The sequence below is a fragment of the Stylophora pistillata genome, chromosome 5 (assembly GCF_964205215.1).
Source record: "Stylophora pistillata chromosome 5, jaStyPist1.2, whole genome shotgun sequence".
Classification (NCBI taxonomy): Eukaryota; Metazoa; Cnidaria; class Anthozoa; order Scleractinia; family Pocilloporidae; genus Stylophora; species Stylophora pistillata.
Window position 1 is genome coordinate 1,205,885 of NC_142523.1, and position 16,859 is coordinate 1,222,743.

Below are 16,859 nucleotides of genomic sequence, written 5' to 3' on the forward strand. Positions count from 1 at the left end.
AAGTGCTAATATTTAGGCGCATATATGGTATAGTAACAATTCTTTTGATTTTAATTTTGTCATGGTAACTGATAGACAAGGAAGCTTTTCAATTCGAAAACTTTCAGGATCATAGCATGCTGGAAACGCTGATGGGGCAGGGAATGAGGCAAAGTCTGTCAAATCAACACTCCATTCTTTTAAAATTGCATCTTGTTACTAGGTTTATCTTTTTACAACAGTAACTGACTACCTTAATCAGAACTAACCTTTTTACACTTTCATTTCACATATGTTTCTGTCTCTTGCATGTACATTTTAACTTTTATAAAAAGAAGCGCATGCGTGAGACAGCTGAAGTTTTGAAGCCAAAGGCCTTCCTTTTATTTAAGAAATTGTACCAAAGAACTGTTTTAGGTCAGAAAAAGATTTTGGGTAAATTTTCAAGCACTTTAAGCCTATCCTAACTCTTTTAATTCCATTTAACTCACAATTTGACAGCATTTCAGACTTCCTTTCAATCTCCCATCATTGTATGAAATTCAATGAGGAATTTTTGACTTTCAATTGCAGCTTATATTTGAGACCTTCGTCTGAAACTTGTAACGATTTTGTGCGTCGCCCTATGTGTAGTAAATACCAGAGGCTTTTTCCTCTGTCACTTGTATCAATTATTTCAAATTTGGTCGCAGAGGACATAGTTTAAATATTAGAAGGCCATAGACTTCAGCTGCGTGACGTAACGCCTACGAAAAATCTTTAAACTTTCATGCTTTAAAGTGCAGTGGATATCTCTGGCCTTTATTACATCGACATTGCAGGCGCATTTGTTTACCGTTAAATCATTGATACTAGTAAAACATACGTGGTTGAATAAAGCACTATTTTGGTATCAGAATGAATGAACTCATGTAAAAAAGAAAATTGCCAGCGTAGACACCTTTCTTATAAAAAAGTTAGACTGTAACAAAGTTAGCTGACTACCCTATCAATGCTTTTACAACCTATTTCTACGTTGCAAAGGTGCAAAACGTTACATTACCTAGAAAAATATGTTATAACAATGAGCTTACTTCCCAAGTAAGAACAAATGCTGTGCCTTGAAAATTTTTGGTATCGGTCAGCTGTGTCCTTGGCTGAATTCCTGTAGACCTATAAAACCATCGGGCAAATTGATGCAATATCCTTAATTTTTCGACTTTATGGTGGATCATCTTTCGATAGTTTGTCATCTCTCCAGATTTTATTGATTGGATTAAACGTGGAAGCTTGGTAGGCGCAAGCAAGGGCTTATCACACCAGTCTCCTCGGAATGCCAGACAACCCTACCCGAGTGACCCCCCGTGACCCCTCCCTAGATCCGCCACTGAGAAAGACTAGCCTGTCGTGGAGCAGGTCTAGAGACTAGCCAGAGGCCAGGCCTTCATAATAAGCGCTGCAGGGCGCAGGTTTTTACGCCCACGGGAAGATTGAAAACGGTTCGTGGGAGTCGGGAAATATTTGCCGAGGATCTGTCGTCAGTGCTAGAACCCCTGCGGACCCCTCACCGGTTCGTCTTGCTCACGAAATCATATTTTCGAATAAACGAAGCGCTAATAACGATGGCCTGCCTCCATGCTAGAGAGAGAGGCGTAATAGCGCGCCTCAGAATAATTCCACTCAAGGTTATTATTTGCCACCCACAGACTTCAGCTCTGAGCTTAAGTTATTTGGAAGCGATATTATTTAATATAATATTTTTAATAATATTTTTACCCTTGCTACATCTACGAAGATCATAGTAGGTTGTATTTTCCAGAAACTGGATATATTTTGCCATTAAAAACCAAATGTAGCTTTATCAGAAGGATCTTGGTCAGAGCTGAACGTGGTTGTGATTTCCATTGGTCTTGGAAGACTCTCCCATCTGCAAAGAAGAGCAATTAACGTTAAAGTGCTACTGAGACCAAAAATGCACCTTTTCCTTTCTCCTCAGAGGCTGAAAGTACTTACCCTAAGTAACAGATTTGCCAAATCTTAAGGCAAAACTCCATCGAGAAGTAATATTATTTTCCCTGTAGATTCGCGATCTAAACGGCTGCCATTCTTCGAACTACAGAACTCCGCGAGAGAAGAAGAAACTGGGTCGAGAGCGGAAGTGACGTCAACGACTCAACAAACGTGGCTAATTTGGTATGCCGAGAGAGTTGTTTTTCTGGTTCCGCAGGAAAGAAGGAATAAAATTCGAAAGAATTGTTCCCCAGCTTTCTTTTGCGTATTTCTTGTAAAGGCATGCCTTCGCAACGTTGTCAAAGTGAGTCGATGACGTCACAACTAAAACAGCTGTAGTTATTTTCGCGGGCTCTCCAGTGTGTTATTCGAGCAATGGCGGAAGAATTTTTAATGTCTTCGCGGCGCTGTTTTTAAGGAATAACTTTGTCAAATTTGAGAAACCTACGCTCATCGTTATAGTTTAGGGTCTCAATGTGAAGTTAACACCAGAAAATTGGGAAAATAAAATGCAAAAATTTCTTCGCAGTAGCACTTTAACTACAGCCTCCTTGTTGTATTTATCACCAGCTAATTTCCAAAGAATGAAATTGTTTGTTACGAGGACTTGTTTTATACTGAACTCGGGATTTTAGGCAGCGTTTCTTCGATTTGAGTTTATGCAGAGCAGGTGATCGCTGTATTTGGTATTCTTGAAATGTGTTTCACAATTATCCTGATTCAGATCTATAACATCTACATTTTAAACAGAATATTATATTACATGCTCGCTACTGAATTCGAATTTATCTTGTCATAGTAACATTATTTCTCATGAGTTCGTGATGCAAACGTTTGAGAGCTATCATGAACATGCGAAAATAAAATTAGCCCTGGCGTGGCCACGGGATACCCTCTATTTTAGACGAGTAAAATCAAGAAGTTGACCCACAATCTACACTCACCAATTACATAGACACACTGCCCTATTTAACCTCTGACAGCTCATCGTCATTTTACCTGTAAATGGCCCTCGTCTGACTTCTGATGCCGTTCTCGATCTTTTCTTTGTTTATTTGTTTTTAAGATGTTCCTTATTTCGCTCAACATATCAGACACCTGGTCCCTTACTATTGCCATGGCACCGAGATGATCAGGAATTACATTTTCTGAAGGGGTTTTCTGGTGTCTTCTTCTAGCCCAGTAACGTCTGATAAGCTCTCGGACAACACTCTTAAAAATGCAAAACATGTTGGAATTCAGCTAGTCTAGGATGTTTTTCTCTCTTCTTTGATTCGACCGAAATAAATACGTTTACCCTTTTTACCCTAACACCAGTACAGATATTCGCCGTACCGTTCTTTATACATACATGCATACATACATACATACATACATACATGCATGCATACATACTTACATACATACATACATACATACATACACTTTATTGAGCATCCCTGAAAAGGGCTTTTCAGCATCAATATTAAAAACAGTAAAACTAAATAGCTTAATTACTATATACTTTCATATTGCTTATATATTACTTAATTACTATATGCAAACAACAATTATCATCAAAAATCGTTCATGTTACAAATCAGTTCATTAATTAAATGTCTCTTAAAGACCTTAGTACTCGTGATTTCCCTTAAATCTTTACTTAAATTATTCCATACTTTTACACCACGATAATAAAAGACGCGTTGGTAAGGTGCTGACAGGGAAGATTTTTTCAACAATCAAGAACCTGTTTAGTTGATGAATATTACCCATGTTCTCATGACCTTTAATTGTGATACTTAGTTCTAATTAACCGAGCGGGAGGTCTGTATGAGAGAATCTTGACCGAGGTCGCTAGTACAGACCGAAAACAGTGAGGTCTGTACCAGCGACCGAGGTCAAGATTCTCCCATACAGACCGACTTAGCTCGGTTAATAAGATGTTTATCACGATTACATGGCTGTGTCTTATATGCCAATTTTTTATATTATTTGTACCTTTTTTTTTCTAGACCGGTCTAAATGCCGGTCCAGATAGGAAAATCTAGACCGCTTTCAATATTGATTTCAGCCAATCAAATTCGTGAATTCGGTAGTTCCCAGTCCTTCTGAGACACAGCCATATAATAATGGGGGTTAACGGCCTTACTCACTTTCAAGAAATAACCCGAATCCCTACATGCTGACTACCTAAGATTGCCTCTCGTGCACCATTAGTTCTCAGAATTTACTGTTTTGCCGTTTCTACTCTACCTATCCATGTTACGGAAAGTTAATTAAAATACACTCCGTTTCCTATATCCCTCACTCTGGTTTATCTTCCCACGATTACTTTCAAGCATACTTCCACCCTAAAAAGTAAAAATCGGGGGCTCTTACTTTACCGTACTTTCTCAAGATACTTTTTGTGCATGCGGACTCAAATACTACGTAAGGGAGGTTTTTATTTTGTTTTTAAAGTACACATCGTCAAAATATGTCTCATGGATTTTTTTATGTGGTGGGTACCTGATAGTTCTGTTTCTTCTGTTCGACATCCATGTTACTTTCATGGTAAACACGAAATTGTTCCTGTGTGAGTAAAAAACAAAAATATTAATAAATAAACAAATAGGTAAAGAAATGATTAGATAACTACCCTGTTTCATTGAGTTGTAAGATGATGTGGGAGCTCTGAAGAATATTTCACTTTGCTTTTGCTCTCGTCGCCCTGTGATTGTTCCAGGAAAACTTCGTACCATCCTTCCAGCCAATGAGACACAAACAAATACCTCACGTGGCTTGGTCAGCTACGTTTCCCCACATGCGCTTTTTTAAAGTTTCCCTGTTTTTTCTATGAGCTCCCATTGGCTAATAATGGTATTATTCTTTGTTTTGATTGGCTGTAATTTAGTTTCGATTTTTTTGATAGTCAATCGAAAACTGCTATTTTGCAGTGAGCCACCTTGAGTTAAGCCTAAACTTATATAGCTAAGCTGCCATTAATAAAACGTCTAAGTATAGCCACTATGCTGGCAGTACCTCAGTTAATGACTGTAATAAAATTGTGAAGGTGTAGTCTGATCGTCCGGGTGAGTGTAGTCCTGAGAAGGACTGTTGTCGGTGGTAGCGACTGACGTTTCGACAACCTGTGCGGAAGTCATCATCAGAGTCAAGTGAATGATTGTTGTCAGTAGACTACTGACAACAATCATTCACTTGACTCTGATGATGACTTCCGCACAGGTTGTCGAAACGTCAGTCACTACCACCGACAACAGTCCTTCTCAGGACTACACTCACCCGGACGATCAGACTACACCTTCACATGTTACCCCCGGGTTCAAACTATTTACTGTAATAAAATTAATACTTACATTAGTACAACAAGGCAGTCTCTTGGGAACTCCAAAACATCTGTTTGTTAGTTTACAAGCCCATCGCACGATACTCTTTGGAGAAGGAATGAGATTCAGGGGGGGAGGGAGAGTAGCAACTCCGTCTCCGATGTAATCTGCCCATAGTTGGGCGCGAGCGAACTTATATTCTGTTTCGATATTGTCCTAAGAATATTTGAAATTTAACACTGTGTCAGAACGTAACATTTTATATTGATATTTTGTACCTCGATCCATTCTTTACTATAGAGGTTTGATTTATTCAGCAGTACGTAGAGATTTATTGTCTTTCTCTTCACGAAAAAGGAGAGAGAAGTCTGAGTTTGAGATTGATTAGCTCCAAACAATGGCGTGTTGATATGCACAAGAAAGGTATTCCTAAATGGAATGACAACGGATCTGAAAATAACAGTATTGAATATTTTGGATGCAAATCGTGAGTTTTATGAGCAGGTGAAAACTGAGCGTGCACCTCTAGCATTTTTAAAGATTTCCTTCGGAAGACAGCTATTTCCGTCATCCATTGAGAAAGTTTATTTTAGAGGCAGTTGTTTTGCAAGATGATAAATAATTTGTTTGCAATTGAAGTTTTCATGCTACACAGAACGATGAGATTTGACAAGGAATTTCATGTAATGATATAATCGATTGTTTAAATTGTAATCTTTTGTTTGAAAAAAAAACACATCAGATTAATGAAGGTAAACAAAGACTTTCCACCGATCCCAACAAATTCCAACTGTCTTCCGAGTAACCCACGTGAGCACACATTCTAGTTTTAGGCATCGTACTAACAACAACAGAGTTGAATAACGTATGCGCACGCGCAAGGTTTTGGCGTGGAAACACGGATTTTAAGTCGTTCGCATGGTTGACTTTCTATTCTGTTGCTTTGAGGCGTTGTTTTCCTCGTTGGTTTCCTTTTGCAGAACAACTTCTAAAACTTTTACACCCTCTAAATATTTTCGAAAATTAATTTTCTGCTAAAAAGCTATGGAAATAGGAAAATGCCTTCAACCACAACAAAATGTCTCGGTTTTAAATGCCAGCTTCTTATCACCTTCGCAAATCTCGCACCCTTGAGCCTATGTTGTTGACCGCATACCTTTGACGTTATTCAGCTCTGTCACCAACAACAATTTAAATACCTCTACGCGTTGATATGAGTTACTCATCATTGCAATCAACATGTTTAAGAGAACAATCAGTGAAGCTGCATGGTAAAGCGTAAACAAGATGGCGCTCCAAATCTGAATCAAGCTTTGATCTTTGAACACCTGAAGACTGTCGAGTGTTACCATGTCCAGACTCGCCCACATCATCGTCACCATGGTCGTCATTAGACTGAAAGATAAACAATACACATATTGCATGGCTGAAAAGGCAGAGTAAAGTCTGTTCTTTCAACGTTGACTCAGGCAGGTCTCTCTCCAGGACCTCTCAACCCAGATTCTTAGCTATTAGGAAACCACGTATTCCATTTACACTTAAAGAGAAGTAATGATAAACTGCTGTTCTAAGCCCATTCCTCCTGGTCATATAGAATATACGATCATGTCACTTTCTAAAGGGAAGTAGATGATGTGGCGCTGTTTAAGAATTTGGTTTCCATTTGTGGTACAGTGGTTATAAAAATATTTGTCATGACTGAAATCATCCGCCTTCCATTTCCACTCATTGTGCAAAAAAAAAAAAAAGAAACTGATTTTCATGCAATAAACTTTCAAAACTTTTGCTTGTTTCCTATATAAAACAAGTAAATTCCATGAAGTCATGCGCTGTTCTCAAATAGATTACACGGAGAAGTCGAAATGTGTTCACAATCGACCCAATTTCCTTGTTACTACCAGATTTTTTGACATCAAACCCAAACGATTTGCTTACCTGTAATATCCTTTGCTTATCAGACTGTGTATTACATCTGTAGTGTTTCTCTCTGGCCTCTCTTGGCCGTACGCTTCAAACGATGACGAATATAACATGGTCATACTGACAGAAAACGATATCAACATCACCACACTGATGAATGCGAATTGAAATATCACCCGCACCATACGACTTAGGCTGAGCTGGAGAAGTCCTAGGTACCGGCTGATTTGACACAGGTACACCAGCCGAAAAAAACTTGCAATCACACCAAGAGCGTACAAACCGTCCGCGCCGCTCAAGAGTAATTGGTCTGCTTCGCGGTCCAAGACGGTGTAACGCCTAATAATCATTCGCACAAACCATCCTATGTAGGCTCCAAGAATTAAAACAATCATGCCGATATCCATCCAATTCCATCCACTAGACAGGTATCTTAGGACCCCATCGTGCCACACCTGTTTGCACTCTCCCCATGCTATTCCGAGAATCCACATGAGGATGATCCACTCCAGTGCAGATGGTACTTTATCAAAGCGTATGTTAAATTGTTCGTGAGAAGATGCCGCAAGAAGCGAGAGAAATATCACAAACGAAGCAGTGTGATTGACGAACTTAATAAAGGGTCTTTTGATTTTACGGCTTATTCTTAAGAACGGAAAGAAGAAGTACATAAAAGCCATCAGTGGATAAATCAACACTTGAAAGAGAACGTAGAGTATTCTAAAAGCGATGCCTTGAGTCCGCCACGGAACACCGCTGAACACACAGCTCATAACAAGATGCTGACAGAACGGATGTGCTACAAACTGGAAATAACATCGTGAAAAGTGTTAAATCAAGCAGATTAAGATTCCAGATTCTAGACATAGTATTATTCATTGGGGAAAAGTTGGTCCTCCCCGCCCTGGGCAGCTCCTGGGAGTAGCAATAGTTTGGACGATGTCTTTTCAGAAGAGAGTGACTCGAATGCCTCAAACTTATATGACAGCAATGGGGATAATTCAGAACCTTTAGGGGAGTCTGGGCCCCGCCCATATCAATACAAGCCGCGTAGGGTTCACCGAAACGATCCGCACGAAGGCAGCACAAAACCGGTTGACAGCGATACGGGTGTCTCGGAAACACAGACTGGTATTTAATCCATTCTGTGATTTATTTTCATTTGGCATGAAAACCTAATAAAGTAAGTTGAAAATCTTACCGGGATCAGCAACTATTTTAAGGCCCATTTCCACCATGTAGCTTTTCTCAAAACAGTCGGGTGAAAAATAACTGCTTCAAACAACAGAATGTTTGGACGGCTCGACAAAATTGGCTCTTTTCACTTGAACAAATTTAACCCTTTGTCGCTTTAAACATGGTTCTTTTAGAAATTTATGCGTTGTGTAACCGGGTTTGTTTGAATTACTACAAAACTGGAAGACACAACGCTTTACCATTATGAAAAAATTGAATATATTCAACCAAATTGTAAGCACAAAAATCGTGACGAGACCAGTAAACAAGGGATGCGGAGGAGACTTAAAGGTATCTCATGCGCTTTTAGACCTCCAGTACCGGAAGGTTCCACCCGTGACGTTACAGGAAAGATGGCGCAATTCAAGATGGCGAATGTTTCGAATTCGGAAGAGCTTTTACACGGTGAAAATGGACTTTTCAGAAAAAACCAATTGCACCTTTGGTGTACTTGATATATTTGCTAAACAGCCATGCGAAAAGAAAATGTACGACTTTTGGGTTTACATGCCTTTAATATTAATACAGGGTACGGGTAACCGCCTCATATGGCGCCTCTTTCGAATGTAACTATATGTTCCGTGATAGAAAGCATATACTGATAATGTTGTACCAGCCATTCTTTCCAGCAGAAAAACTCCAACCATTTACCAGTTACACCAGTCATAACCCTCCAGAGAACGCCTGATAGCACAGAAAAATAAATCCCAAAAATACTTTGGGTAATTTTTACTGAAATTAAAGTAAACAACAGATTATAAACGCAAGGGCTTTATCAGTCATTTTTTCTCAACGGAGGTTTAACATATGCTTATCAGAACGAATTGGACGACGACGTTTGACAGGCGCCTGGCTGATGTTATCTCATGGAAATGAGTGGTTACCGGTACAATCAGTGGGACATCACGAATACAAATGAACGACTTGGCAGGAGTAGAAAGTAATTTAAGAACTGGCTGACAAATTGAGGGTATTATTTGAAGTTTGGTCGAAGCTACTGATAACACAGATCGTGGTGTTCGACTGATGAACTTTACCGGCCAAATTGGAAGAAACCATCATATTATTGCATAACTTTTTTTCTTACGATATCAAAATTTAGCAGCAGCAAAAATGATTCATGGAAATGAAACTTCCTGTAAATTTGTCACGTTTATGGTAATAAAAAGCCTGATTAGCTTTCGTTAACTACTGACTGTACATTGCGAGACTATACAAGCTAGCCTGCATAAAATACCGGATTGTAAGTAAAAACTGACGGACTGTTTCCTCTTTTTTCCTGAGGCAGTTTAATTTGGCTTCTATTGTTAGAGTGCCACTCATTATATACATGCTTTTATTGTGTCAGCAGATGTCTTTGTGGGGTTGATTTAGCAAACCCGACACTGAGCGACGTCGCTGGCCAGTTTATTTTGTCTGTTTGTTGCAAATGCAGAAAATGATCAAGACAACTTATTTAAGACTCGATCAAATTCCGAAATAAATCAAGAGAAAAAAGAGGCGGCATTATTTCATATCTTGTTTGATAAAAGCGATCAAGGGCTTTTTCAAATTTTTATTTTGAAAAGCAAGCAGCAGACTGAGTAAACGGTGTTCTTATGAATAAGTAAAAGGAGAATTTTCTGTCAAATTGGCAGGGAAATTACAATTCATTTATAAAAAAGCTTCCGTTATAAAACGCAAATTTTTCATAGAAATGAACGATTTAAAGCGCAGTTTGGGTAATTCAGAAAGCTCAATGGGATTCTATTTCGATGGTTATGGGTCCCAGCACTCGATTTAGTACGTGCAAGAGCGAAAAAGCAGTCCTAGCATTCAGAAGAAAGGGTGGAAAAGGATAAGCCATGTGTTTTTGTACAATTTTAACACCTCTGACTAGTTAACGCTAAATTCGAATAATCTCACATCAAAATAAATTTATCAAAATGGATATTACCCTTTTTAGATAAAGAAACAAACACGCTGAATTCGAGATTCTGGTGAAAACAATCTTGAGACGATCTTAACATACAAAGAAAACCGTAGGTTAATATTTGTAAAACATACTTATATTCCTTTCAAGCGGCACAGAAGCAACATTTGAAACCTGTTTACCAAAGAGAACATAAATATTAATGGTTTCCATGATTATTGTTCGCCCGTTTCATAATTTTTTCCTAACGCTTTTGCGGTCACTCCGTTTCCGCTGCGACGAATATCCTCGCATCGTTGCAAAGCTTCAGCTGTTATTAGCACGTTCGGTTCACTAAAAAGGCAGTTACAAAGCCACAAGCAAGAAATTCTCATTTTCCTTTGAAAAGAAAGATGTATTGTGCGTTAATACAGAACAGAAAAATATTTTACAATTATTCGTCTCTCGACTCTTTTCAATTTCTTTGGCGTGTACAATCAATTTAGTCGACTCTTTCAATGGCGGGCAGCTGCTCCTTGCCTTGTGATTGATAACAAACCGCTTCACTGGTTCGATTTTACGGGCCGTATGCGTAATTTTAAATAGGAATATATAGATTGAAACCAGATTTGTCTCGGCTTAATCCCACTTCCATCAACAAAACCTCAAGTTACTCTTAAAGGCTGACTTGAATTTGAATGTTGTATAAGTTTTGAGGCATATGCCGAAAAGCATTTACTAAATACTAATTTAGGTTAACACTTAACTTGCGCTGTACAAATACTCCTAATTTTCTACCCTGAAACCTTTCTTTTCGGCGAGACAGTATTTGCGTGTATTTTACTTCTTTATCTCTTACGACAGAAATTGCTGTCTTGGCAATTTCAACGAATTCAAATGAATCTTCTCGCCAAGAAAATGTAACGGGAATCGGCTCTAGGTGTTTTTATTTTGTTCAATAACTTTTTGTTTTCCTGCTGTTCCAAGCTGCCAGTGAATGCAGGAAACATTTCCAAAAGAATTAGAATTAAACATTTTTTTTCCAGTTTCCCATACTCAATAAGAAATGGCGTTTAAGGGAAGGTTTCACTAAGGTAAGAGGTATGAGAAAAATCTCAAACAAATTTAAAGAGAAAAATCGTTTTTCTGTTCAATTTGTCAAGATTCGTTTGACTTTTGCCAAGAACAGAACCAGCAATTGCTGTATGCAAATTCACTCTTGAGAAAATTGCCTCGCATGTCAAGATCTAAGACTTTTACGATTTCTCCGACTACTACATTGTAAACCAAAGTTGCATTCAGCATAAAAAAAAATCAAATCAAAACTTGCATTGGTGCTGGAAATATACTGTTTTGCCCTTTGATAGAGCGATGTCATAGGCCTACCTTCTCGTAACTGATCTGACATCGCCAAACAGGCGTTGTAAATATTCGATTTTGTTGAAATAAAGACATGGCTTCGTCAGTCTTCACCATAAAGTACTTGTTTCATAAATACTCATTCATGGGTAATTTTATTCCATCAATACTGCAATTCTTACCTCTTTTTGACCGTATGCAATTGCACTATGAACTAAACCCAACGATTCTTCGCAGAATTCTCCTTTCGAGGCCTCACTCCCGGGGAAGTTTAAAACGGTGGTCTGTTCCTTAGATGTTTTACATTCGTCCAACAGTCCTAAGGCAAATTGGCCACATTGAAGCGACAATGCAAGATAATCTTTTTCAAACTCGTCCTCTTGCTTGGCGGATGATTTCAAATCCTTGCTCAGTTTGAAAGCGGTTAGAAACGGGTCTGTTCCCGTTAAAGAGATCCATATTGGATTCGCCATAGCTCTGTAAATATCTAGTCGTTTTTGTGACTGCCTGAAATAATCCTCTTGACAGTGTTCACACTCGCAGAGTACATCGTGAGGTTTTTCCAAATTAAAACCTTTAGAAATAAACAATTTCAAAACATCATAGTTTCCTAAGTGCGCGGCTACTACAAGCGGCAGAAAATTTACTGGCGTTTTTCTGGATTGCGTCGCTTCAGATGACACGGAATTATCGTATAATTCTTCCAAATTAAACAACTGTAGATAATGATCAATAAGGACCTCGACAACTTCGAGGTTTTCCTCTTGAACTGCTCTTAACAACGATTCTTCCAATTTACTTTCATGGTTCACCATAAAGCCATTCGTTTCTTTCGCGGGTTCGTTGACTTTATGTAATAGCGATCTAAAGCTCGGAAGATTCTGTTCAGGCGCCGTCATCGTTTTTACTTCAAGTTCGACCATTGGAACGCCTTCGAAAAACGCTTCCTGGCCTTCAATCGGTGGATCAGTGAGCCACAAAGGGCGAACAAATCCATCGCTACTGTTTTCATTCATGGCTGAGTGCGACGCTCAATGCATCCGAGATGTACCATTTCACGGTGCTTCCATCCGCTCACCGACTGACAACGTCATCAACCACACAACGCAGGTGACTGTGTATGCAATCGTATCGCACGGCAGTAATCGGAATCAAGTAAGCGCCGTTTTTGTTTCGGCTATTTTTGCTTTTTCCTTACAGCAACGTCAGTGAAAGTGAAGTAAATTATGAATATGAAATATGAAATTATGAAGGTATTGACATCCGATCGTGGGTGATTGTTCCATCAAGTGCCCAGCAGACGAATATTAATACTTGAAGCGTGAGTTTATAAAAACATTTAGATCAAAATCCTGTTTGGCAACAGATTAGTAATCGACGGTGTTTACGGTACATTAATTTGCTGCATTCTTAATAAGGAATAATACACTCTCATTGGTTGAGAATGAACTTAAATGGCTTCTTGTCAATTCCTGAAATAATTACGTTATATTTCTTTCCCACACAGATATGTCATAATGTTGAAGCGGCGTCGACCCTTTGAATTCCTTTCACGATTAAGGGGTAATTATCAAAGAAATGAGCGTAATAAATTTTCTGAAATATTTTTCTTTCACTCACAAGTTCCCAGACTGCGTGAGGCAATCGGAATTTAAAAGATCAAACGACCAGAAAAATTATTCAAGCCTTGTTATAGTGTCTGTAACGTATGGCTACCGCAGGTGCAGCAGTCATCTTAACTTGAAGGGATCAATCATGATCAGATCCGGTCACTCTTACATCGATATCAAATTTTTTTTGATCCGTGCTTAAGTCGAAAAGAGGATGTGTTATCTTTAACTTCTGCGGGGCAAGGTGGAAAAGACTTGATGGCTCCAAAATTTGACAAACCTTCGTCTTACGGCGCAGATATTGGCTTCCAACTGATGCTTTACAATACGTCATCTTGGATTGCAAGAAAAGTTTATTCTATAGAAGGCAAACATTGTCCATATTGAACAAATATAAACCGGGTGGCCGCGTGATTAATTTAGTTATGCCAAACCTAATTTCGCGTCTTTTTATCGAGATCCAAATTAGTATCAGAAACATTTTTAACCCCGGCCTGAAAAATAAGAAATGAATACAGCGCCTGAAGTACGTTTTTTTCTGTAAGTTTCAATTTTAAAAGAAAATTCATTACGAAAAGAAATCTTGAATTACATCATTTATACAGACACCAAGTTCGAAATACTTGTCAATGAATAGTGAGTGCTTCACAAACACTTTTCTTTTTGTTTTTTTTCCTGTAGGAGTTGTGAAGGATGTAATTTGAATCTCAAATATCGCTCGATTGACTTTAAAAGGAGACATGTGCATCAATGCCTTATTGCTTGTAGTACATCGAAGTATCTTGTCAAAATATTTTACTTTTGATTCCTGAAGTGCCTTGTGGGTTGTAATACTACGCTATTTTGGGAAATCTTGAACGATGCCAAGAATCCATTTTGATTTTCATTTCCTTGCGAAGGATCTCTCGTGGGCTGGAATACTCTGCTATTTTAAGAAATCTTGAGAAATGCCTGCCAAGTATGTGTGAGGGTACAAATAGCGTTAATAATAGCTTTTGTTTGGTAAACCCACGACTGTGACGGCAAAGAGGAAGTGACGAAACAAAACATGTAATGGAAAGGACAATAGCTTAGCACGTGCCTTTTAAAACTTTGTACATTTCTTAGCCGTCCTCTCCAAAACAACAGCGTGAAATCGCCAAAAGTTGCGTGGCCTAAGAAAAGAAACCCAGACGGAAAATTCTCTAGTTCCATTTCGAAATCAATGCTGCTCCCATACGTTATGCTGAAGTTGAGGTATAGCGCTCTAAAGAGACGATAAACACTTCCAGGCAATCGCAGAATTCTTGTTCAAGAAATAAATTCATATTCAAATCAACGTCTTTCTCGACGTGGCCTTCCTGACTACTTAAAGGTCCCTAATAGAAAGGCGCTGAAGCTGCAGAAACAGAAGAGACTGAACTGCGCATGCTTCATACTACCACATAGCAACTAACTACGTGACATAGAAGCACGCAGCTTCTGTAGCTGCTTTTTCTAATATACGGTGGGATTTCATTGATGGTTTTTCCGCTAACTACTGCAAGAGGTTTCGATGACTAAGTGGATAAAAAAATCTCCTGTTTACCATCAGAGAAATCAACTGCTCTCAGATGTTCTCTTGTTACTTGGGAAGTTTTAGTCTCGCATGTAAATCAACAAACGTTAATTGGTCATAGTTTGCAGCTTCATCCACAAACCCAACAGCTGAATAAGTGAATAAATGATAAATGATAAAGGATAAATGAAACGCTAAAAAAAACAATGACGACAAAAAGGCACGTTTTGAAATACGGTCCAGGTAACTGGTCATTATTCTTCGCCTGAGGGGGAAGGGGGAATCGGATAATTATGGTTGAGTCACAACAAAATCTACCAGATTCCTCCCTGAGGCTTTGTAGCATTCTCATGATCACCCCTCATCGACAGTTAATTCCCTTTCGTCCTCCCTTGCATGCTATGGTTCCGCCGACTGTTTCTCCCTCCGTTTCCCCTGAAACCATCTGATAATTTATATCCTTCGGCTCTAAAGATTCGTTTCTTCCCGTATCACCTCACTCAAAAAATAAATTTCAAACCTCGGAGAACATGACTACCACAATATGTTCTTCTATTTCTCATAACATCATGATTACTGTACTAAAGATTTTTTCTTCTGTGAATACGTTATAGCTGTGATGTCTTTAAAGTCTGTCTGGCCCGCATATTATATTTTCTATTGGGATTTATCTCGGATAATCTCCTCAATTTACAACTGCTTTGCTCACATACAACATTTTTAGTCTTTCTTCAAAAACGAGTAGCATGTAGCATATTTTTTTAACATGGTGAGTTAATCTTGCAATTCATGCAATTTCAGGTTATGCGAAAACACCATCTGAATTTTTTATCGGTTAAGGAGGAACAAAGTAAAAGCTTTAACATCTTATACATCATTGCTTGTCATTAGGCCGGATATTTCATTGTAAGTCCAACTGTCCAAAAACAATATTAAAAAGTGCTGTCGAATGTTCATCATCGAAGCTAAGCGTCTGGGAGAATTTTTTCAAAACCGAGCAATATTTAAGGATGACTCAGATTAAATTTCATATCGACATAACTAGGGGCTCGCTAAATAAAACAAAATTTTCGGCTTTAGGGCTAAAAGCTGTTTAAAACCCCCTTTTGCAATGTTCTAGAGTGTACGCCGAGGGCTATTTTTAGAGAAAAAAACTTTATCCAGAGAAAACCTTTTATTTTAAATATGAATCTCAAATAAGATCCATTAGATACGCTTATCTGGTACTAAATGGCTCCACTTACAGTACTTACTTTCCAAATTGTGGTTTTGCAAAAATAAAACTCTATAAAAGCAACTTGTACACTGACGTATTTATCGACCAATTTGTAGTTTCCAACGTCATCTTCAAATTACATGTCATGATTTAAAAATGCCTCGCCAAAAATGAGAATTCTTTTTGACATTTCATTTGATGGGTTAACCTACATAATGCACTAAGTACGTCAAGATTGTCAGCTTAGTTACCAAGTGTTCGCCTTTTTTGTCCAGACGTTCAGTGATGGTTTGTGATAGATCAGCATTCATGGATAAGTTTTAATTAAACTCTGTCTGTAACAGTTGTCAAATTGTGTCAAGAAAAAAGAATAGACGACAAGCTGTCCCTCCTTTTCGGCGAAAATAATTGTTCGAGCGCCGCGCGGAACTCTGGCCGGAGTGGGGTGCGCAAAATTAGGCTACTCGTACACCACTCCCAGAGTTCCGTTCTCTTGCGGCGACGTGAACGGTGTGATTTTTTCGCCAAAACGCTGGAGTTTCACATGTCAACCTCGTTCTCGAGTTGGTTATGAACAGATATGTCTGATATTGTTTCTCCCTTCAATGAAAGTATTTGCACGTGCTGATAGGAATTCATCTTAGGACTTCTAGAAGACATATATCTTGTTTACTTTTATAAATGTTAGCTATAGAGTAGACAGGCCTGCCACAACTCTCAGGTTTCATCACGGTTGTAATTTTGGGGTTGTTTGAATTTGAAGGCTGGAAAGTTTTTAACGGAAAACTAAATTGAACAAAGGTACAAGGGAAGT

At 38.6% G+C, this 16,859-nt stretch overlaps 1 protein-coding gene across 1 annotated transcript; it reads right to left on the reverse strand.

The window, feature by feature from the left end:
- Window positions 1-174: 174 nt before the first annotated feature.
- Window positions 175-13,103, reverse strand: LOC111330789 (short transient receptor potential channel 4). The gene is made up of 7 exons (XM_022935732.2): window positions 11,865-13,103; window positions 7,212-8,002; window positions 6,476-6,671; window positions 5,307-5,492; window positions 4,459-4,521; window positions 2,968-3,180; window positions 175-1,885 (listed from the first exon to the last, which is right to left on the reverse strand). The coding sequence occupies exons 1-7, from the start codon at window positions 12,696-12,698 to the stop codon at window positions 1,835-1,837; spliced, it is 2,334 nt and encodes a 777-aa protein (XP_022791467.1). The 5' UTR covers window positions 12,699-13,103; the 3' UTR covers window positions 175-1,834.
- Between the last annotated feature and the right edge of the window lie 3,756 nt (window positions 13,104-16,859).